This window comes from Panthera tigris, chromosome A1 (assembly GCF_018350195.1).
Source record: "Panthera tigris isolate Pti1 chromosome A1, P.tigris_Pti1_mat1.1, whole genome shotgun sequence".
Classification (NCBI taxonomy): Eukaryota; Metazoa; Chordata; class Mammalia; order Carnivora; family Felidae; genus Panthera; species Panthera tigris.
The window spans coordinates 106,405,709-106,431,113 of NC_056660.1; the positions used below are offsets into that span (position 1 = coordinate 106,405,709).

General features: G+C 35.6%; 1 protein-coding gene across 1 annotated transcript in view; it reads left to right on the forward strand.

Moving 5' to 3' along the window:
* ADAMTS19 (ADAM metallopeptidase with thrombospondin type 1 motif 19) overlaps positions 1 to 25,405 on the forward strand; it is a 236,229-nt gene that overhangs the window by 114,297 nt on the left and 96,527 nt on the right. The window contains exons 9-10 of the mRNA XM_042958856.1: positions 18,494 to 18,634; positions 20,064 to 20,214. Coding sequence (XP_042814790.1) covers positions 18,494 to 18,634; positions 20,064 to 20,214 — 292 coding nt within the window. The remainder of the gene's footprint in view (positions 1 to 18,493; positions 18,635 to 20,063; positions 20,215 to 25,405) is intronic.

Genomic DNA, 25,405 nt, shown 5'->3' on the forward strand with positions numbered 1-25,405 from the left:
TCTCTCTCTTTCTCTCTAAAATAAAAATAAAAAGGAAGGGAGGGAGGATGGATGGATGTGCCAGATGCTTATAGGTTGCCTCCCAGGACCTGGGCGAGAACCACACCTGTCTTTTCTATGTGCAAGTTTTGGACCACCCAAACTTGTTGCAGTAACTTTGTACTTCACAATTGCACAATATTTTTAAGCCTTAAGATATCATACTTAGATTGCTAAAGCCTTTCTAAAAAAATAATAATGTCTTCTGTTATTAGCAGGCATTGCACTAAATACTGTGTACTCCTCTATAATCCAATCTCATAAAAATGTGGAGCTATATTTTGTGATTATTGTCTTTTTTACAGATGAGGAAACTGAAGCTGATAGAGATTAATATTTCAGGAGTTCTTTTGATATTAAAAGCTTTCTTTTTTTATCACATATGTTGTTAAGATTTCTCTAGTTCTATTAATTTAATCTTGTTTTTTAATGTTTTTGAACCAAAAATGTTCTTAGTAGTCAAATGTTATTTTTTAAATTATTTCTTCTATGGCTTTTTGTAGTTAGAAATGACACCTCATTCTAAAATTTAAAAAAATACATTTTTGTCTATTTGTTTTATATTTTCTTCTCTCTCTCAAGTCTTCTCCCTCACTCTTTTTTACTGTTAGAAGGCCACCTAGACTTTATTTTAGTGTATGTAGTAAAGTTCTCTCCATTAAATTTGATTGTTCATTAACTGCTCAATAAATTATCTTACCATTCAAAATGTGGTCCCTGATGATGTAAAGAGCTATGCCAGAATAGAGCACATTGCTTGCTTCATTGAAAAAGTCTTGAAATGAAAAAGAAATGAACTGAAATGAAATGAAAAGAAAGAAAAAAGAAATGAAAAAGAAAAGAAAAAGAGAAAAACAGTCATTTGAACTCAACTGTGTGCTTAGTGCTGTAGCCAATTTATATTGTAGTGCCAGCTGCTTATCTAGGTACAGATCGGTAAAAAGGAGTTCACCAATGGCAGCCAGGGCACCGACCACACTCTGAGTGACCCTGCCACATAACACTCTAAGTTAGTGCTGCATGGAGGTCATGTTTGAGTTGGTAGAGAGCCCAATATTTTTCTCTTTAGCCTGAAAGGTGGTCTGCAATTGAATTGTATATCTCTGTTCTTGTATATTTATGAAATATTTTTAGCCATAAATTCTGTGACATGATCCACTGCCAATAATACATGTTTTCCTGACACAAATATTTAGCGGTGTTGTAGATAGTTTTGCTAAGTATAATACATATAGACATTATAACAAGAATATAAATATATAATATGTATCATATATAATACATTTATAATTTATATAACAAAAAATAGAAATATATACCGTATATACGTATCATATCCTTTTTTTCTTTATGGCCACAAATAATTCACTCCTTCCAACTTGAAGTAAAGTAACCTCTTATATTGGATAAGCTTTTACTAAAATTTATGCCCAGCTCTTAGAGATTGTAAAGTATGTAAATTACCAGAGAAATAATCATTTTAAAGGTAATTGTTAGTAACATAATCCTGTGAGTTTTTTTCTAACCTTGCTAAATCTGGAGATTTCTTGGACAGCAGAACTACCCTGACTTAGCTCATTGAGACCAAAGACTTCTGCTCTCACCTGAAGAAGGAAGGTAATCATATTAGATGTATTTTAGAGAGTATGACTGCCAAAGCTCACACAGCCAATTAAGTGCCTGAGTGGATGTCCAGAGTCAAGCTATCCGAATCCAGAGTTCATGTTGTTAATTACTGTGCTACACCCCAGATGCTGAAGGATACTTCTAATTACCTTACCTTTACTCACATTGCTTCTGGGCTAGCCTTGTGTAATCTGTTCCTACCTTATCTCTTCAGCCATACTTCATACTATGTACCCTTTTATTGTTAGCACACTTGCAGCCCCATTAGAGTTTTTAGGGTTTCTCATGTGTTATGCCCCTTCACACTGAAGTGCATTGGCACATGTTACCCCCTCTGCCTGGAATACTCCCATTTCACGAATTCTCTCATCCTGATCATAATTCATAGGGCATATCAGTAATCATTTCCTACAGCATGTGTTCTGTGTAGGTCAGTCTCTCCATTAAATACTTCATGGCACTATCTCTATAAATGTCCATTCATTCATCTAGTCACAGGGTGTAAGCGCCAAGAGGTAATGAACTGTGCCAGTTTTTTGTTGTCATGGGATTCCTAATGCATTTGATAGTGTTTGGGACATATCAAGCGTTCAATATATATGTATTAAATCAGTGAATGCTTTAATATAGTAATTTTCTTAGTAAAATATTCTTGTGCAAAGAATGTCAATGAAAATGTGTTAGAGGAAAGATGCTGCTGCACAAATTGTTTAGAATGTTTTTAAATATTGTCTGAAACTTTTAACAAGGAATCAGGTAAAGTTTTATAAAAACAATGTGGTGGACTAGTAAATGTAGCCAAGGCCACATGGAGTGAGCCTTTATTCCATGCACATACAGAAATGACTCCCCGCAACCCAAAAGTGCTCTCCCCTGAGGTCTTCCTGTCACAGTAATTGGAAGCTCCATTCTTCTAGTTGCTCAGCTAAACACAATGAAATTATCTTTGAGCTCTCTCCGTTTCTCACTCTCCACATTCAATCCATCAGCTCTTGACTCTGCCTTCAAAACATATCCACATTCTCTTTACATCTCACTAATTCTACTCTTGCCACTCTGGACCAAACCACCATCATCTCTCATGTGGATTATTAAAGTAACCTCCTAAATGATCTTGCTTTATCAGCCCTTGTCACTCACAACCTGTTTCAACTCAGAGCCAGGAAGACTCCTTCACAGCAAAGCAAATTCTCCAATTTTTTTGCATAGACTTCCAGTAGCTTCCTATCTCACCAGTAAAATCCCCAGCCCTTACATTGGCCCAGTAGGCCCTACCAGGTCTAGCCTCCTTCCCTACCATTCCCCTCCTTATCAACATGGCTCCAGATACATCAGCCTCTTTTCTAAAACTCAAAACACCTACTTCAAGACTTTGCCTTTCTTCTTTAGATATTTGTTCAAGTACCACCTTCTCATTGAGGCCTTTCTGTTAATATTTCTTAAAAGTGTAGACACAACCACATTTATCTATCTATCTATCTATCTATCTATTTGTATGTGTACAGTGAATTCTTAACTCCTTAGTTCACTGTTGTATTCTCAGCATCTAGAAGAATACTGCTTTCATACTTGGCACATAGTATGTACTCAAAAATGTATTTGTTAAATGAAGATTTTCGTTATTTCTAAAAGTGAAGTCTCTATGACTTCCTATGCTCTGCAGAAGAGCTGAATATACAAATGTACTAATTGTCTCACAGAAATGAAAAATAATATTCTTCTTAAGGAACTTCATTGTTATATCTAAGTAATATATTGGCATTTCTTTTCACATTAAAAATTCACATTAGGAATCACATTAAGATTTGTATTGAATGGGGGTTGCCTGGGTGGCTCAGTCAGTTAAGCACTGAGTTTGGCTCAGGTCACGATCTTGTGGTTCATGGGTTCGAGTCCCATGTCAGGCTCTGTGCTGACACCTCAGAGCTTGGAGCCTGCTTCAGATTCTGTCTCCCTCTCTCCCTCTACCCCTCCCCTGCTCGTGTTCTCTCTCTCTCTCTCTCTCTCTCTCTCTGTCTCTCAAAAACAAACATTAAAAGATATTTTATTTAAAAAAAGATTCTTCTTGAATGGAATTTGAAAAGACATTGAGGTCTCCTATCCCCATATTAAATGCTTAAAAATCCCAAAAGGAGAATTTTTTTTATATAAGTAGCCAAGATAAAGAGCCAGAAGGAGAAACCTCCAAATATTAGAGGTAGAAGGCATCTTTCCATATAAAAGAGCTAGAATTTCTCATTCACTGGGTGCTTAATCTTGGTACTGGATGGAGTTGCTCAGGGTTGAATGCACTCTGGGGAGTGGAAGTCAAAGCTTCACAGTCCCTTATAAGGCAATGTGTATTTCCAGCTGGCTTACGGCAAGTAGTTTGCTTCAGGACATGGAATGAAAAAAAAAATCTATCAGCATCTAACATATTCTAATTACAAAGCCTCAGAGCATAAATAGAAACATTAACAAAACAGATAAATAGCCACAATCATAGTAGGAGGTTTTAACACTGCTTTCTGTATAGAAACTGAATAGAAAGATCTCTATAGAAGAGAAAAGATTTGAACAACTAAAAACGTTGTTCTACTGGGCAGATATGAAACCTGCAGCTGAGTAATAAAGAATAAGTACTCTTTCAAAATACAGATATTTATAAAGAATGACCATATATTATTTTATTCTTCAAGTCTAAACAAATTCCCTAAAATTAATTTACAGATGAATTTTTCTTATCACAATACGATTAAGTTAAACAACCAATAGCAAAAACAAACTTAATAAATACATAATAGAAATTTATAAGCATACTCTGGAAAAACTCATTGATCAGAGAAGAAATCATTAGGAAAACCAGAATACTCTCAGACTTGAACAATAACAAATATACTATTTTGCAAGTTTGAAGCATTGCAGATAAGGAGCAATTAGAGGAAAATGAGTAACTTTAAACACATATATAAAAATTAAATGATGAAATTAATGACCTAAATTTTCATATTAAGAGGTTAGAAGCATAACAACAAAATAAGAGATATTAGAAGAAAGAAACCACAAAGAGTAGAAACTAATAAAATAGGAAAATGCAATGAAAGTGAATAATGAAGTCAAAATTAGATCTCTGAAAATACGAATAAAATTGGCAAATATAAAATTGATTAAGAAAAAAGGCATAATTGAACAGTATTAGAAATTAGCAAAGGCAGTATAACAGATACTGAAAGTATTAAAAAGATACTAAGAAAATAGACTGAATACTGTCATGATAAAAACAGATGAAATGGGAAAATTCTAAGAAAATATAATAGAAGGATATAAAGCTAAAGCTCTATAACTATTTTAAAAAATTGTATCAGTGCATTAGAATTATCCCAAAGAAAACACAAGTTCAGACACAGAAAAAGGTTCAATGAATAGATAATGCTAATATTAATCTAATTCTTCTAGAAAATAAAGGAACACCCTGCAACTCATTATTTGAGCTAGTATTAATGTAACATAAAAATCAATAAGGGACAGTTATGAGGAATGAAAGTTGTAGTACTTTCTTATCTGAGAATGATGAAACAATTTCCTTTTTTTTTTTTGGTTTATTTACTTAGAGAGAGAGAGAGTACAAGTCAGAGAGGGGCAGAGAGCAATGGAGACAGAGAGAGAGAGAGAGAAAGAGAGAGAGAATCCCAAGCAGACTCCAACCCTGTCAGCATGGAACCAAGTGTGGGACTCGAACCCACAAACCTTGAGATGATGACCTGAGCCAAATTCAGGAGTCAGGGTCAGCTTCTTTACCGACTGAACCACCCAGGTGCCCCAGAAAACATTTTCAAAATAAAGCAGCACTATGTAAACAGATAAAGGTAATATAAGGGAATAAAGTTGGCTTTATATCAGGATAGGAAAGGTCATTTATCATTTAGGAATCTTAATGCCCATGTTAATAGCTTAAAGGTAGAAACTATATTATTTCAAGAGATGCACAATTAAAAAGAAAAACACTAAGACAAAGCTTGCTGATGTATATTCACCAAAATCAATGGGAAACATTATTCTTAATGGTGAAATATGAGAAAAATTTCTACAAATTAAGAAAATCACAAGAATCTCACCACATCTGCTTCTGTGTATGTACTGGAGACACAAACAAGTGAACCTTGGCAGAAAAATAAATAAAAGCTGTAGAGATGGGAATGGAAAAAAGATAGCTATTTTAATTTGCAAATGATGTGATTCCCTATATAAAATTATGATGTTATGTAGAAGTAAAGTATGGAATTAATTCATGAATGTAGTAAGATTATTAAATATAAGATAAATATACAAAAAACCAGCTGTCAACACAAAAATACAAAATATCATTAAAAAAATGATACTATTTACTGTAGCAATTGAAAACACAGAGTACTTAGGAATGAATTAAAAAAAGATAGGAAATTATATACCCTTATTAAAATTTATTGAGTGAAACCTGTGTCAATGAAAATATACCACATTTGTGGATAAATTTATTCTCTTCAGATGTCAGTTCTGTTGTAAATGATTTATAGATTCATGGAAATTCCAATAAATAGACCACCACAGCTTCTATATGGATGTTGGCAAATATTTTCAACATTTGTATATAAGTACAAATAGTCAAAATAGCCAAAACTTTCTTGGAGAAGGAAAAGACGAAGATAGAAGAGAATGAGAGGGAGAATAATGTAAGAATCTTTCCCTAACAGAAATCAAGACCAATTTTGAAACCAGAATAGCTAAGACATTTAAACATTTGTGAAAATATGGACAAATATGGTCTGATAGAACAAAATCTGGAGTCATAAATAAGTCCACGCCTAGAGGAAAACCTGATATGTGAGCAAGGTGTTGGCAGATCAGTATAGAAAGTTGACTTTTCGGAAAAATATGATAATGCACTTGGCTTACTGCATGTATAAAAATGAAATTGAATGCCTTCAGATTATTTCTAAAAATCAATTCTGCATAAAATAAAGACTGATATATCACAGACAAGGCTTTTAAGATAAAATATATGAGACTATCTTTAGGACGTTAGGGTTGAAATTATTTCTAAAGCAGCACATACTCTGTGCCCCCTTTGGAAGACAGAAACATAAGACCTAATAGAGACATCTGACACAGATCTTAGAACTGATCTGATTGTTAAGCTTTTTTAATTTCTGGAACTCCTGGATGGCTCAGTCAGTTAAGTGTCTCACTCTTGATTTTTGCTCCGGTCATGATCTCACAGTTGTGAGATCGAGCCCTACATCAGGCTCTGCCCTAAGCATGTAGACTGAGACTGTTTGGGATTCTCTCTCTCTGTCCCTCTCCCTCTCCCTCTCTCTCTCTTTCTCTCTCTTTCTGCCCCTCCCCAACTTGTGTGTGTGTGTGTGTGTGTGTGTGTGTGTGTGTGTGTGCATGCTCCCTCTCTCTCTCAGATAAATAAACATTAAGGAAAAAAAAGATTATATATTTTACATATTTGTTTTCATGAAAATATTTCATAATATTAAAACAAAAATAAAACTAGAAAGAAATGCCAAAATGAACATTATTTGTATAATTGGAAAACTCAAGACAACCTACTAAAAAAAAAAAAACTCTATTAGAACAATAAGAGAATTTGAGGGGGGGGGGCTTACAAAATTATATAACAATTTTTGCTTTTCAATACATAAACAGCAGCCACTTGGTCACTATAAAGAAAGAAAAATCCATTTATATTGAATATAGCAAAAGATAAAATAAAAATATAAAAGATAAAATACCTAACAAATACTTACAAAGGAATGTACAAGACTTATAAAAAGAAGAATTTATATCCACACAGAGAGTCATAAAAGTGGTTTAAGTAAATGGAAAGACATTTTCTGGTTTGGGATAGGAACAGTGAATATTATAAAATGATAATTATCTCTATATAAATTTAATGTGACCTGCCCAAAATGCCAATAGTATTTTCTTTCCTTTTTTTTTCTTTTTTAATTAGACATACTGGTTATAGACTCCATGTGGAAAAGTCAATATAAGATATTTGTTGTTAAAAACTAACTGGAGAGGAGAGGGTGAATTCTATCAGATATTAATATATTACATAGTAGATAAAGCAGTTTGTGCTGGTGCTTGAATAAGGATGTAAGCACAGAACCTACGGTCTGTGGAAAGAAATGAATCATTCAATAACAAACATAACAGGAATCTGATTCTGTACCATATTTATGACATCATAACACATCAAAATGATTATGGACATTGACATTTTTTGGTTGGCTTTTTTTATTTTTTCATCTTTTAGTAGGGAATGTGTATAATTCTAGATATGAAATCTAGAAGTATTTAAGGAAAAGTCACATAAAATTAACAACTCGAAATAAGTATCCTTCACAATGGAATACTACGTGGCAATGAGAAAGAATGAAATATGGCCTTTTGTAGCAACGTGGATGGAACTGGAGAGTGTGATGCTAAGTGAAATAAGCCATACAGAGAAACACAGATGCCATATGGTTTCACTCTTATGTGGATCCTGAGAAACTTAACAGAAGTCCATGGGGGAGGGGAAGAAAAAAAAAAAAGAGGTTAGAGTGGGAGAGAGCCAAAGCATAAGAGACTCTTAAAAACTGAGAACAAACTGAGGGTTGATGCAGGGTGGGAGGGAGGGGAGGGTGGGTGATGGGTATTGAGGAGGGCACCTTTTGGGATGAGCACTGGGTGTTGTATGGAAACCAATTTGACAATAAATTTCATATATTGAAAAAAAAAGAAATAAGTATCCTTGCAAAGGAAAAAAATACAATAGAAGATAAATCGCAATCAGTGAAAGTATTTGCAACGTATCTGAGAAAGTGATGTTTTCCTTAATATAAAAAGAGCTCTTACAAATCAATACAAGAAATGATGAAAGCCCTGTTAAAAAAAAATGGTACCACACAGCTCATGGAGGTCTATGCATGGCTTTTATTAAAAAACAAAAACAAAAACTTAGCATTATTGATAGAATGACACTTCAGACCACAAAGCGATTCTACTTTCACCCGTCAGGTTACATAAATCCGTACAGGTGAATCCATGTTTACTCCCATTGTAAGGACCACTCCCTTCCCTTGGCAGGAAAATTCTTCCTGCCTTCTTCCCTATTTTTGCTTATTCTTCTCTCAGATCATTTCTTCAGAAAAGTATTTTATGGATAGGTTAAGTCCCTTGACCTATGTTCTTATAGACTGTCTGTAGTTTTCATTCCTAATTTTTTCACAATTGTAGGTTTACATTATATGTATCATTATGTGATCTCTGCATGTCTAATTCAAGTGTGGTCCCTCGGTACAGGGGCTTGTTTTGTTTTGTTTGTTCTTTTTTGTTGCTTTTGTTATTTAACATTGTATTTAACATTGTCTAACACCGTTCAGATGTGCTCAATGAATAAATGTTAGATGATATTTTAACAGTGTAAGTGAGTGTACAGCGTTGGAATGTGTGGGGGAAATAGATATTGTTATACATTTCAGAGAGGAGTATAAAGTGGTACACTATTTTTGGAGGCCATGTGGCGATCGTTTTCCAAATTTAGCAGACTCCTGGTGAATAGAGGTTCAGCTCCTTTGCCAGCTTTGAGTATAACACATTTTAAATTCTAATTTCATTTGTATTCATGTTTCTTTGCTTCCTAGAATGGTTGAACATCTCACCTTTTTCTGACTAGCTGAAGTTAGGCCCCTTGCCTAAAAAATATGCAGCCAATAAAAATAATCAGAAAGACTTGAAAATGGTCACTGTTTTACATTAATAAAATAATACTTATTTTTTGCCCATTAGCATCTGATGGCTCAGTACTTTCTTTTCCCAATTGTAGAAAAAGCCCATTTCAGGTATGTTATATTCTTGAAATAATACAGTGGGCATAAAGTTGTGGACAAAATTCTTTGTCTTGAAACTGGTATATGGCACAATTTTGTAATTTGGATTTTAGCACATTTGTGATAACTTATAGTTGTAACTGTGCCAAGAAAATTAGAAAGCTCTAGCAGAGTTCAGTATTTTTATAAGTTGAAAGAAACTGCTTTAAACATTAATAGCTTATTTACTGATTAAGACTTTCACATGGTAATTAGATTGGCTTCTTTGTAGAGATGTCGAGTGGATAAAATTACATACGTTAGGGGAAATTATAAATCATGTCATTGTAAAAACATAGAACATTTTTTGATATGGCCAGAAAATGCTTATGTGGTTTTGGTTTTTGTTTCACTTGTTGAACCAGGCGAAAAGACTAATATATATTTCTAAACTTTGGCGTAGAGGCATGGCTTTTCCACTAAGTTGGCAATTCAGGAGTTTCTTCAGTACTAAGAGGCTAATGAGGCAATAAATATGCAAAGTTAGCTCCTTGAAGGCAATAAATATGTGGGGCACCTGCTAAAGTTTTAAGTTTTGCCAGAGTACCAAGAATGCAGATGTCTTGTGAACTAACAAGCCTTTGAAATCAGTGATGTTTGCTTACACACTCTGCTGAAAATTGTGCCTGGAATAGAACCAGGAGTAGGACCAGGTTATAAACCCACTTCTTCAGACATCCGCTTTTCTGTTATTGGCATCAGTACCACTGACAGTTCTTCATTTGAGACATCTTTAACCCTCTCTCCCCTTAATTCCTCTCATAAGCAGTTGCCACATTTTACTAGGTTTTCTTGGGAAAGAGCTTTCCCATCTGTCCATTATTTCTATTGTTATTCTTCCCAGGCTTGGACCACTGCAACACCTGCTTCCCTGGTCTTTTTGCCTTAGCACTTTATCTTTCTGGTGTGTCTCACTCATTAGTTCAGAAATCTTTATTGTCCTTTCCTACCTGATGAGTGAACTTAGCCTTGGAGTCCTGACTTTTACAGTGGTCCCCTCTACCTTTCTCACATGATAGTCCACTTCTCCATCTCATGAAGGCAAATGATCCATAATGTTCACACTTTGTCTTTACTAATGTTTTTTTCTTATTTCAACTCCCAGTCCTACTGATGTGTAGATTTTCCAATTTTCTTTATCCATTAATGGTCAAGACAAGTGCTATCACTTTTTGGAAATATATTTTTTAATTTCCTTGCACTGTTTATTGTAAATATCCCTTAATTTCTAATATATACTGATTTGTACTGATATTTATACCCCCTACACACATACCCTACTGAACAGCAGTCTCTATGAAAATAGGATTACTGTGTAATACATTTTTTTTTCTCCCACAGCACAAAGTTGAGTGCATTGTGCATTATAGGCACTTGAATATTTGTTTGAATGTGTAAGCATTTGTTGTACCAATACTCATCTCTTGGTCAGTCATCTTGAGCTTTACAGTAGAGGATAGTTGAGTTCAAGAAGTAGAAGAGACGAATTAGTTTGGGTCAAGGAATGCAGTTGCCTTCACTGAGCAAAAAAAAAAAAAAAAAGTCCTGAAGTCATAGACTTGGAAGGGCCAAATCCAGCAGTTTAGTGATAGGATTATTTAATCTAAAATTCTTCTAATTCAATAAGAAGCTAGCATATGCCCCAGGAGGCATCCTGTCAAACGTAAATTTGGCTGATCTCTCTCTCTCTCTTAATTTGCAAGAGGAGTTCCTTTTGAAAGGGAATAAGATGTTTGCTTTTCATTCAACATTGATGTGCATCAATATGTCTACTATGAGAAAGAGGATATATGCCAAAGGGACAGTAGGCAAACAATAAAAAGTAAACGAGAAATGAAGATAAAGGCATTACATCATAATCTAAGACTGTTAGACCAGGAAACAGGAAGTAATAACAGATTGCTATAGTAGACAAAAAACAAATATACTCTTACCTCTAGAAATCCATTGTTCCTTAAAATGTTCAAACTTAATTATTCTCTAATTAATACTCTTTGACCCACTCAAATTGGTAATGGCCACATGTAACCACGTTGTTCTCTTTAACCACATTCTACCCTCTAGGATTCCCTACAGCAAAAGTCACAAGTATCTTCCTGTGGTACACGTGCCTTGGTTAAGGTTAGAAACTACTCAGTGGGCAGGTGATAGGGAAAACTTATTAGAGAAGGGGACTGGGGCTGGAATTCTTGTCGTGCCAGGTACTCACTGAATAAACTTCAGGCAAGTCAATGTGTCTGTGCTAATTTTCTTCATCCCTACAATTTGGATAAGTTTGCCTTTCAAGGTTCACTGTTGGATTGTTCATGCTTTAATTGCATGGCACAGTGGTTAACACATAATACAGAGTGAATGAATAATAATAATAATCAGTAGTGGTATATTTATTTTTATGAATGCTTTAATGTACAAAGGAGATTTTCAGCTTCCATGGGTCATACATCTCTCTGTTCATTCAGGGAGTGATTTCATATCCTTTAGAATTCTTACTGGATTGGCAGGAAGTGAACATATTATGGAGACCCTTATAGACCACTGACACAGCTTTTGTATTTGATACTTTATTTAGACAATGATACCAGTTAGAGTAATAAGTAGTTTGTCCAAGTTAATAATCATAATGGGACTTTAGCCAGTATAGATGTGGCAGCATTCCCACACACCCAGATTCTCTCCAAACGTAGGTTTGGATGTCAGAGTGAGTAGGTGGAAGAGGGAAAAAATCACCCAGCTAATGAGTGGTCTTACAGGAATTGGCTTTCTGTTTGTATTTCTCTAATGTATCTTGGCAAATGTGTGGTCCAGAGTCAGGCAAGCAGCTTTTCTCGAACAGATCACCTACAGATCTTTCCATCTTACGGTTTCCCTAAATCAGTAAGAAGTCATATTAGTTTCAACTTGCTGTCACATTTGCAGAATATTTAGTTGCTTCTCTGATACTGTATCAGTGGCTAGGTCTGTAGACATTTATTTAATAAGGTATTGAACTAAATATATCAAGGAATTAAAATATGTTCTTCAAACACTTAAATTCTAGATGGTGCTAAATTCACTAAAAATAGAAGGTAGTTCTGATACGTATACATGCCGTATATTTGAAAGCCACAGAAGTTAAGAACCATGGGAAATATATGCTAGAATTTATTGAAGAGTCTTTTATGCAGGGAGATGGTCTTAAAATGGGGGTTGCATTTGTAATTATAGACAATCTGGGGAAAGCATTCTGATAGGAAGGAATTATACAAAATGATAGGCTGGAATTAAGTGTTCCCGTGAAAATTAGATTGAAGTCAGTGTACAGATTATTTGAAAAATAAGATAAAAATCTTGGATTTTTGTCATATAGTTTAGTACTTTTTAGAATTTTGAGTAAGAATCATCTAGAAAATGACTTGAAATAAAGTTTCTTAGGCCTTATCTCTAAATAGTCTTGTTCAATGAGTTGAGGCAGGATACAGGATTCTGCATTTTAATTAACCCAACATCAGCATCCCTAGGTTTCTTTTTAAATTTTTAAATGTTTTATTTATTTTTGAGACAGAGACAGACAGCATGAATGGGGGAGGAGCAGAGAGAGAGGGAGACACAGAATCGAAAAGAGGCTCCAGGCTCTGAGCTGTCAGCCCAGAGCCCGACGCAGGGCTTGAACCCACGAACCGTGTGAGATCATGACCTGAGCCGAAGTCGGATGCCCAACCGACTGAGCAACCCAGGTGCCCCAACATCCCTAGGTTTCTGATGCACATAGTTCATTATTCACATTTCCAGTGTCGCTGGTTGCCAAGGAATATTAAAATATTTTGCCTAGGAAACTAGGTTTTTGTATTAATGTATTCATAACAAACTAAATTCATTAAAGCATGGTTTAATAAAGCAAAGAGTTAAGGGGCACAAGGTCAGTCAGGCAGACATGACAAGAGTCCAGAATTCAAGAGGATCAGCCCTGGTCTTCATTGGTATAACTAGCTGTGGAAAGGGAGGGAGGGGTAGGAGAGCTTTAAGGAATACAGAGCTAGCAGGGTCCAGGCATGCGTTAGCTTCCTAAGGCAAGGATAGTGTGTCCTAACCCCAGGAGAGAATAAACTCCTTGAGGGTAGGAACTGAATCTTGCTCATTTTTATGACCCCAGCTCAGTACAGCATGCAGCAAATACTGCGTTCCCAAGTGTTTGTTCATTTGCTAGATGAAGCTGCCTCATATGCACAGCAAGGTCAAAAGTAATCCCTGCTTTTGTACCTCTACTTTTTAGAACATTTTTGACATTGTTGCTGTCTGCCTTTACACGGTCTTTGGACTTCCAATAGAAGTACATATTTTGCTGTTTTGTGACAACTGACAGTTAAATAATTAAAATTATTCAAAATATAAAAAGTAATAAAAATACTTTGTACTCCCCCCCCCCCCCCGCCGTGAGCACACAGCCGCTAAGTTACTCCAAATAAGATGTAGCCACGGAATTGTAGGAAATTGTTATTTTGTGGAAATATACTTCCACTTAGACATTAGGACAGTTTGTTTCTTTTTTCAAATAAAATTTTCTATATAATATAGAACTTCTAGTGGGAAATAATACATCATGTGAAATATTTAATATATTGAGCACAAAAAATTTAGTCTTCTAAAGAATTACTGTTTACAAATCTGACCCTTTCCAAATTATGCAAAAAATGTGAGTGAATTCATAAATGTTCTCTTCTCTAACTCTTTAAACATCAAAAGGGACCATCTTCAAAATCCAAATGTTTCTCCAGCTTTCCGCAGGATATCACAAAACTTCCTGGCAGTGACTTTTAAACAAGTTGAGAAGTTTTATAAGATAAAAATATTTTTTCAGTTGACTTGACAACCATGTACAATGTTAGTAGAGAGTTTATTTGCCCTAGGCTCTTTGTCAAAATGAATTTAAACTGAGATTATTAAAATGTAGCTCAGTTGCAGAAGTATGAGGAGAGGTGTTGCTAATGTCTTACTTCAAGAATGTTCTCCATACATTGCACACGACTTGGTTTTAGAACTGTATACGTAGAGGTGCATTTCTGCTAACAGGAGACATTTAAAATTATTCATAAAACAAAAAAGATTATATGCATTTATGTAGAGTTTTGATTCAGAAAGAGATGCACTATAGTTGGTTGTTTGGAGAGCTTTCTGACCATCAGATTGCCTGGGTCTGAGTCCCATCTCCCCAATTAACCTCAGCACCTTCTGCATCTACAGAATAGTCATAATAATAGACACATAATGGAGATATTGTGAGGATTAAGTGATATCATCATTGGAAATGATTATTACAGTGACTGGTACAAAGGTTCACAATTATTTGTTTTCTTTCAAATCTGTAGAATTGGAACTAAGCAGTGTTTCCTGATAGTTCCAGATATGTGGTTAAAAAAAAAAAAAGGCCCTGTCCCAATTTTTTTCTTTAATGATAATCTTTTCTGTTACAAGTTAAACAGCTTTAGGAAAATTTAACTAATGGTAAACAATGGTTGAATCACTAGATCTCTCCATGGCTGTAGCTAATTTCTTACATGAGAATCAAGATCCCAAAAGGATCATCTGGATGAGAGGTTGTAATCTTCCCAATTTGGAAAATCACATTACACCACTTTGGGAAAATGTCCAAATTGCTAACTCTTGGAAGCAAAACCTCTTCTCTCAAATGGACACATTATTTAAGAAGTTTTATTGTTTCTGAAAAAGACCAGTTGCCTTTCAGGAATAATAGCATTTGTGTATGCTTTGCAAGACGGTACCACCACAGATGGAAGAGTTGAGTGTGTTCCATGCGGCAAGTGGCTGTTGATAAAACAGGGTCACCCGGCAACGTGTGCTGTGGCCAGAATCCCTCCCTGGTGGAGGTGAGACAGTGATCCTGGCAAGGGCTGCCTCAGGACTGTACTGTTAGAAACGCATTAAGGGGTTTTAAGCAATTTGTGAGATTCTGCTTTATTTGCAGTTTCTTATTTTAATTAGTTAACATCCAAGCAAAGTAAATTCTTGCCATTATTCTTTACTTGGTTTTCTTTAAAGTCCACAACTTTCACCAAAGTTCACAAAGACAACAAATTACATATAATGATGTTTTTATCTCTTTGTGCTATTTGACAAGTTAGAAGAATAAGATATCTTGGATGTATTGTCCCAATAAAAAGAATAATTATGGGTTGCTACTATATTCTAGACATTGGGTCAGGCATTTTACATCATCATAAGATTTTTCTAACAATCAGTTAAGAAAACGGGGCGCCTGGATGGCTCAGTCGGTTAAGCGGCCGACTTCGGATCAGGTCATGATCTCGCAGTCCATGAATTCAAGCCCAGTGTCGGGCTCTGCGCTGACAGTTCGGAGCCTGGAGCCTGTTTTGGATTCTGTGTCTCCCTCTCTCTGACCCTCCCCCATTCATGCTCTGTCTCTCTCTGTCTCAAAAATAAATAAACGTTAAAAAAATTTTTTTTTAAAAGAAAGCATTTATTTCTTAATATTATTACTTACTTGTATCTAGCCCCATGAATTAGGGGGAGGGAGACACAGAACTCAAATCTCTTTCAACTTCAACATCTTTTACCCTACCTCCTGGCAATTAAATTGGTCCATAATGACTCCACATCGTCTCTTACTTTTCCTCCCTATCGTCAAAGTATGAAAAACATTTATCTTCCTGTTCTCTGTCCATCATCGTATTAATATGTGTTGATACAGAACCTATTTAAAGACATTAATTAGAATAGGAAAGAAAAATATGGTTCAACATGGAGCTGAATTTTTCTGACACTGAAGTATGGAAAATGATATTCAATAATGTATTTTCGGTTTTATTAGTCTTCTAAGTTAGCAAATGGAGTGAATTCTTAACTCATTATTCTTAACTCATAAATTACTTATTCCGTCCATATCATTTTCTCTTTCCAAAAACATGTTAAATATAACAATTTTAATTCAAAGTTTTAATTTATGTCAATGAAAAAGTAGTTGGCCTTGATATTTTTTATTTTGATTTGAGAAAACATAGGTAGTCTAGTTGTGATTTCCCTTAGCAGCCTCTATAATTCTTTTTATAGCATTTTTAAATATAGTGTAGATATTCTTGTTATTCGCTATTTTTATTATGAAAGACTATTTTATCATCTAGATTTTAAAGGGAACACTTGACTATCCTGCCATCATTTCAGACTCAGCCTGGAGAAAAACACATTTCTCCTCTTCCAATTTTTTCAGTATTAACCTTCACTATGAGAATTCGGTAGAGATTATATGAAGATTTTCCTGAAACAGAAGCGATTCTCCGTGGTGACTTGATTCAGTGTTTATGTATGGTTTATAGAATATGATTCCAGTATGCCAGCAGTTCAGAGAGATGAGCCAGTTCCTACCCTCAAGAAGTTGCAGCATTAGCCAGAAGTAAAAATGCATAATGCATTGTTGCCAGTGCGATAACAGTGTGGTTCACAGAATCCTGTGATAGGACAGAGAGTACACATAGGTGAGATGAAGTTAGTGAAAGAAAACCTCATGAAGGTCATCGACAGTAATCTCGAAGATTAAGTAGAATTTATCCAGGCGAAGACATTGAAGGATAGGCACTTTGGGCAGGGCAGGAGAGGGAATGGAATTCACAGATGCCAAATAGGTAATGGTCAGTCACATGATTCCTGAGCCAGCCTGCTCAGTTCAGACAGCCCCACTTTGACCTTCTCACTGTATAACCTTCGGAAAGTTCATTCTCATCAGCAGACTTGGATTATACTAGTACCTACATCATTGAATCATTTAATTCAGGCTTATAACCCCTCTGTATGGTGCATGACACACAAAAAATTCTAAATAACAATTAATTGTGAAAGAATAAGAAACCACATACTGTTGGGGAAACTAGAAATCATTCGCTGAAAAGAAAATGCCATAAAGGACCTGGAAGAAGATAAAGAGACTTTGTACGATGTTGAAGAGCTGACAGTGCCTTATAGGTAACAGGGAGGCAGATTGTGTTTTAAATAGACTTCCCTGGGGCACAGCAGGAGGAGAAACAGGGAGAATGTTGGTAAAGATTAGAGGCACAGAACGCAATAATGACATAATAATTATTGAGACTAAATACTTAATAATCCTTTGTAATAGTAACAAAGGAATTGAAAGGAAGTGACAGTTGAGACAAATATTTAGGAAGTAGCACTGGCAGAACTTGCCCTCTGACACTTAAAATAAAATAGCCTGGGTGGTGATCTGAGAGAAAGGATAAAAGACCTGAAGATTCTTGATTTGGCAGACTGGGTGGCTAGTGAATGCATAAAAGAGACAGTACAGGAATAAATCAAGGCTTGAAAGAGAAAATAATGAGGGCAGTTTCTAGACATATTGAATTTAATATTCTTCTAGTACACCCATTTGGAGGTAAGTCAGCTTTTTAAAGAGTTTCAGCTTGAAGCAATAGATTCAAGATTCACTAGAAGAAGTAAAGATGGCCAGGAATGTGAAGGTTTCCCAGGGATAGTTTGTGTTTAATGATGAATGGAAGAAGAAAGTCTAATGAAGCAGATGGGGAAAATAATAGTTTTAATGTGGTTTCAGATTTGTTAAAAGCGATGAGTAAAGGATCTCCAGGCAAGAACAAGAATTTAATGTGGTTGAATAGAAACTTTCTATTTCTATATGTTTCATACATACAACTCTGAAAATTTTATCTATAGACCATTTTGAAAATAGGTGACTAAACATGTTATTTGCTAGATTCATTGGGAAATATGTTTCCCTCAGTAAAAATATTTATCTTTAATCTAGATAACAAAATTTCAAAAAAAATCAATCTGATATCTAATTTTATTTTGATTTTTAAAACTAATTTATCTCCCATTAGTTTCAGTATTTATCTGTTATTTAATTGCCTTTATAAATCGTTAAGATATACTTACCTAATGTAATTTTTTATTTTAATTATATTCTGAATCAGCATGGGCATTAATCATGACAATGACCACCCATCATGTGCTGATGGTCTTCATATCATGTCTGGTGAATGGATTAAAGGACAAAATCTTGGTGATGTTTCATGGTCCCGATGTAGCAAGGAAGATTTGGAAAGATTTCTAAGGTACTGAGGTCATTTACTATTGTTGCATTGTCAATGTTTACATGTGCCTGCTTCCTCTACCAGCCAGGGAAGGTGGCACAGTAGAGTGGAAAGGACACCCGATTAGGGATCAAGGCACTCAGTTCTAATGCTGGCCCTTCCACTGACTCAGAGAGTGTGAATTGGAACATATTATTTAACCCATCTGCTTCTTAGTGTCCACATTTTCTAATAAAAGAACGAGCAAGATGATTTGTAAGGTTGGAAAATTATCTATCACAGTGATTCCTTACCTCTTCGAAATTTCCCAGTGGAAAATATTCTCATTGTTCATCACTCAGCACATCTGTTATCACAAAGAACCTCTTTAACAAAAGCTCCACTCTTCCATTATGATACTTCTAAGCTCTGGATTTTTTTCATTAATACATCATTTTCACCATTATAATAGTTCTCATTCTCTTCTTTCCCACCTTCAACAGAGGGAACAGTTTATGTCTGGTTGGAAAAAGAAGTGAAAAATATTAGTATTGTTCAAATTTTCATTTTAAATCCCTTGTTCTCTAATTATCTCTTTGGTAAATAAATGAACAAGCAGAAACAGTATGAGATACACAGAGCAGTTAGTGAGTGAGAGATGCTTAAAGTATCCAAAAGTCTCACTAAGAAATATAGGAACATTGAGCTAGTTAAATTCACGATACAGATAAATTTTATTCATTTTTCCATACCGTTTAAATTGGCAAGCCTATTTTTTTCTGTTAAATGAATATTAAAATCCGCTAAAATATACTGTTTATTACATTACCATAACTCTGGTGTGAAATGTATGCAGTACGTTCAGTCATGATAGTGTAGAGACCAGTACATAGAACATGTAATATTGAACATACCACCTCTCTGCAACAGTCACCCTTCGATGTTCCCAAGGAACATGTATGATTTTGTATGGCTGCCTTCACAAGAATCAGAACCATGATAAAATTAAATGTCATCTCATAAATGGAAGTTGTATTACAATGTCAAGTACAAAAATATGTGCAAATACTCACTTGACAATGCCTTCCGTATATTCTTTAAGTCCTCGAACACTTCACGCATTACTTTTGGTCAGGTTACTCTCTGAGTCTGAGCTTCTTAATCTTATAAATATGCAAAGTCATAACCACCTCACAGTATTATGTGGATTAGCTGAGTCAACCCATATGAAAGACCTTAATAAACCAAAAAATCATCATGTTCAATATTATTATTATTAGGATTATCTTACATAGTTGTACATAAACGATTCTCACATGTGGAGTGATTTCTATGAGTATTCAGTAGAAGAACTTATAAATAAAAGTAAGAACATATTTTTAACATTCTAAAAATGTTTCCTGTTGCTATGCTAATTATAACAAATTTTTACATTAAATTCAAAATTTTACACATATCTGCGTATTGCCAGGTCAAAGGCCAGTAGCTGCTTGCTACAGACAAATCCCCAGAGTGTCAATTCCGTGATGGTTCCTTCCAAGTTGCCAGGGATGACCTACACTGCTGACGAGCAATGTCAGATTCTCTTTGGGCCATTGGCTTCCTTTTGTCAAGAGATGCAGGTAAGGGTTGTGTCCAGGTGCGAATTTTCAAGTGTATGTTCACATTCATAATTGAGAAGTGTTGATCGGAGGTGGGGAAGATGACTTTATTTTAGCACATGCAGCTCTTTTGAGAGCACCCTAATCTTGGAAAGAAGGATTTTCTAAGAGAAGATTACTTTATTTTTTCCCCCCTGGCACTTTGGAAGTGGTAGAAATAAGATGTAGGCATTTAATCTAAGTCAGGAAGGAATGACCCAAGAATTTCAACTTCAAAAATGGTCCCTGAGTCAGGGAAGTATTTATATTGGGCCATTTCATTGCTTCTCTTTTAAATCTTTTACTTTCATACGTGGTAGGTAACTGGGAGAAAATGTAAGAAAAAGGATATATGAACATGTAATTGTGGAGGAAGAGTTGTATCTTTTAATCCTAAAAATAAAATCTTAAAAATATGTTCTAGAACAAACACTAGAGGGTACATTTTTAAATAGTTAAACTAGAGGGAAGGGGTAAATATATGATGGGAAACTTAAGTCTTGTCTATGTATTAGTATTCACATGGCCACTAATTACTCAGATAGGCCAGTTGTACCAGTCTAGAAAACAGGAAGTCTGAAAGATTGAGCAAAATGACGTTAACTGATGTAAGAATTTTAGCTCTTTTTACTTTCCCTTCTTTCTTTTCTCCTTTTTTTCTGCTGCCCATCCCTTAGCTGCTCATCCCTTCCCACCTCTTCCCAACACACACACACACACACACACACACACACACACACACACACACACTTTGTATTGCAGGAATAAACCAATAGTCGTGCTTAGAGTGAATTGGTAGCTGTATTTCATTCTACCTAAGTTTCTGTGATTGCCACAAAGGATTTTTCACTTGTTGAAGATAATGCTGTTTGGATTACTGGCAGCATAATTAAAATCCATTATAAGTCAACAAGTATATGGCATTATGACATATTTTATGCTCTCTCTTCTTTGTAGTTCTTATTAAAGGAGTTGTTCACTTATTATTTTCTTCTCATCCATTCCCCACACTAGTGTGTGAACTCCAAGAGAACAGAGAATGTTTCGACAGCGTCTAGTCCAGTGGCTGGCACGTGGTAGGCACTCAGTGAATACTTGACTTAAGATTAAAAGAAGTGGGTGTATGAAGGAGTTGGTGCCGCATTAAATGTGACTTGTCAATGGGCGGCTGGGTGGCTCAGTCAATTAAGCGTCTGACGTCGGCTCCGGTCATGATCTCGCAGTCCGTGAGTTCGAGCCCCATGTCATGCTCTGTGCTGATAGCTCAGAGCCTGGAGCCAGCTTCAGATTCTGTGTCTCCCTCTCTCTCTGCCTCTCCCCCTCTCGCGTCCAGTTTATTTCTCTCTCTCAAAAATATTTCTCTCTCACACAATTAAAAAAATGTGACTTGTCAAAAGATATATCGACCATAATATCCATCTGGCAGTGATGGAGCTCAAAAGGGAATGGCTGGTGTAGGTGTGTAATTGTGACTTGTTCCCAAGGGTTTACATGTAGCACAGCTATGAATCCTTGGAACTTAGCGTCAGGTGTGATCACTGCAACAGTAGGAGCTTGGCTTTGTACAGTCTGTCCTTAATACCTCCCTGATGTCATCTACCAACCTCTTGTTCACTCTACGCTCATTCAGGACCTTTAGACAATCAAAAAAGTGGGTTACAGTCTTTCTTAAATCTTCATGGCAAAATGAATGTTTTCAGGCAGGTACATTTTCATCTGCTGAAATTGGCATTGTTTTGGAAAACAAACTAGGGTGTTCATGGTTACCATTGTAGAAATACTTGGGAGGAAGTTTCAATTCATGTGGTAGAGAGAATTGATAGAGCTGATAAATGGAAGACTTTCATGTTTTATAAAGTACCCCAAGTGTTAGACACTGCAAATGATCAACCACAAGCATGATTTTGGTAAATTTTACATTATTTTCACAAACATTATCTTTAAAAGCTTTTAGAATTTATTTTATATTGTAGTTAGTTAAATTTTCCTAATACCAGTGTACGATATTTCCAACTATAAAATATCTGCCACATAGTACATAAATCATTTATATTTATGATCTAATTTGATTCCCATAAAAAGTATAGTTATTATTCAATTCTATTTTACAGATCAACAATTTAAGGCCCGTAGAAGTTAAGTATTAACAATTAAGTTCTTATACCTATCAAGAAAGAGTGTTAGGTGCAAATCCAAGCAATGGAGTACATTTTAACTGCTATGTTTTATTGCCTCTTGGGGAACTCAACCTTCTTTATGGGTTAAAATCATAGATCATATCCCGTGTTTGGACTCAGTTCATTTCTTCTGCTACTGTGCCTGTATCATCAGGATTAAGAAATATCTTGATTGCTTTTTTTTATTTTTCTAAGCTTTTTGCTCTATTTATATGTTATTTCTCACTAACCTACCTGCATGGATTTTTTTCCATCTCTGAAAATATAAGTGTTTGTTATAGGATTTTAAATCTATGTTTCTCAATGTCCTAGGATGTTGCTTTGTTTTAAGCTGGGCATTTTTCAAGTTAAATTGAGTTTTAGATTTAGGTATTCAGAAATGTTTTCCTTTTTATATATTCAAGCTTTGTATGTGTGACGCTTTTATTTATAAAGTCAGTTTTTTCCTTGCTTCCACCTCTGTGTAATATCTATTAAAATTATTTTTAAAACAACACCAAAAAGAATTGGATTGCTGTGGTAGCCAAGGAAAAGCAATACCTCTGAGTCAGGGTTTGATTGGAGAACACTGACTGGAGGGGCGTGGACCCAGTGTTTAACAATGGTTCCACCTCTTACTGGTCATGTAGACTTAGTCAAAACTTTTTTCTCTTTAAGATACACTGTATAGAACAAGAAGTTGGACTATGTTATCTTTCCAAGTCTTAGAGCTAAGAGAATGGACTTTTGGGACTCTAAAATAGTTTTCTGATACAACTATTGAAAATCATCATTTCAATTCCAAATTAGTGCAAAGTGTAGTAACCCGATAAATAGTGCCATTGAAGAATTTATTTACAAATTCAGTTACTAATTTGATAAATATTGAATTCCAACTATTTTTCAAGCACATTTCTGTACACTAATAATAGAGCAGGAAATGACGAAGACCTCACCTCTCATGGAGCTTAAATTTCTGGTGCAAAAAACAGGCAAAAAGTTTAAAATTATTTCTTATTTTGGAGAGAGAGAGAGAGAGCACTAGCAGGGGAGAGGGGAAGAGGGAGAGAGAGAGTGAGAGAGAGAATGCCAAACAGCTCCACACTTAGCACAGATCCTGATGTGGGGCCTGATCCCACGATCCGGGGATCATGACCTGAGCCAAAATCAAGAGTCAGACACTAAACCGACTGAGCCACCCAGGCGTCCCTAGGTAAAAACACGTATAAATACATTTTAGCAAATACATTTATAACATGTCAGTTGGTAATAAGTGTTTTGTAGAAATGTAAACCCAGGTAAGAAGGATAAAGAGTAAAAACTAGGAATGAGAGAGTGGGGATGATGTTATTTTATATAGGGTAATCTGGGAAGGCCTCCTGGAGGTGACATTTATTTAGAGATCTGAAGACGGAGAGCAAGCTGTGCATTTATATCAGGAAGATTATGGAAAGAAAGAAAAAAAAAAGCAGAATGCTTGCCCTGGAGTGGAGTTTTAGTCTTTTTCTAAGTTTAAGGTGCTCATAGACATCCAAATAGATTTGGAAGTAGGTCCAGGATAGATATTTCTGTGGAAACCTCAACAAGCAGGTGATAATGAAGATGTGATACTAAATGATCACAACAGGAAAGGAGTTAGATAGAAATGAAAAAGTCCTGAGACTGAGAATTCGGTGATTACCATATTTGGAGATGAGGCACATAAGAAAAAAGCAACAATTAAAACTCTGAAGAAGTCTGTTGGTAGGAATGGAACCAAGAGAAAGTAAGATCATGGAGGCTCAGTGAAGACATTTTTCAAAGTGGAAATGATTAGCTGTTCCAAAAGCAGAAGAGGGGAGTAAAAGGAAGTCCGAAAATATGCCGTTGATTTGTTTTTCCCACAGGATTTGGTTCTGTTAGTTGGAGCTCTTTGGAAACACCTGAACATATAGTAAGTGTCAGGAGGAAGAACTTAAAAGTATAAGGGAAATAGTTGTAAGTGTAGAATACTGGATAATTTTCCTGGTTAAGCCACACACATACACCTTCAAGTGGATACACATGGAGTCACCATATCAGCCAGTCATCCAGCCTTTGTATAAAACAAGTCTCTTTAGGGGTGCCTAGGTGGCTCAGTTGGTTAAGTGACTGGCTCTTGATTATGGCTCAGATCCTGATCTCAGGGTTTGTGAGATTGAGCCCCACAGCAGCTCTGCGCTGACAGCACGGAGCCTGCTCGAGATTCTTTCTCTCCCTCTCTCTGTCTGTCTCTCCCTCTGCCCCTTCTCCACTCATGCACTTCCTCCCTCCCTCTCTCTCCCTCTCTCTCTCAAAATAAATAAAGTTAAAAAAAAGTCTCTTCAGAAGACAGGCTTCATAACACCAAAGGAGGTCTCTATCAGTCCTTTTTATCACTGTATCTCTAGCACCTAAAAGAGTGCTCAATAAATATTTGTTAAATGAATAAGCGAATCAGCTAAATGATGGAATAAAGATTCTAAATTTTCATTCGTACAGTCAAGTCTTATATCATATGCCAAGATAGCATGAAGATAATCTAAATGTTATTCAGTGTTAACTCAGTGATTACACAAAAACCAGCCTATAAAGATAGTTTATGTTTCACATCTTATATGTGAGTGAATCAGGCATCCTATGAGCATCCCACTTCCAGTCAGTTGTATATAAGTATCACGCTGTCAGAGTGTGGACTCATACCAGCTTTTCAACCTGTGTGTCTGTGGTAGAATCTTAGAGACCACAGCAGTTGGTGCATAGTATTTGAATTAGCCAGGAAATATGTGAGTTATACACAAGCACGAGAGACTCCCAACACTACATTTATGCTGCTCTAATTAGTAATGCAGATTTACCCTTAGGATATAGTAACTTACATGTGCAGAATGTTTAAGGGCATTAGGCGTCTGCTGAGGCATAAAGGCAATGTTTAAAGGCTTGTGAGACAACTTGACCTCCAGCGATACTAGCTCACTTTTCAGACTTAATACGCTGACTTCTTGTTGGTACCTTTAGGC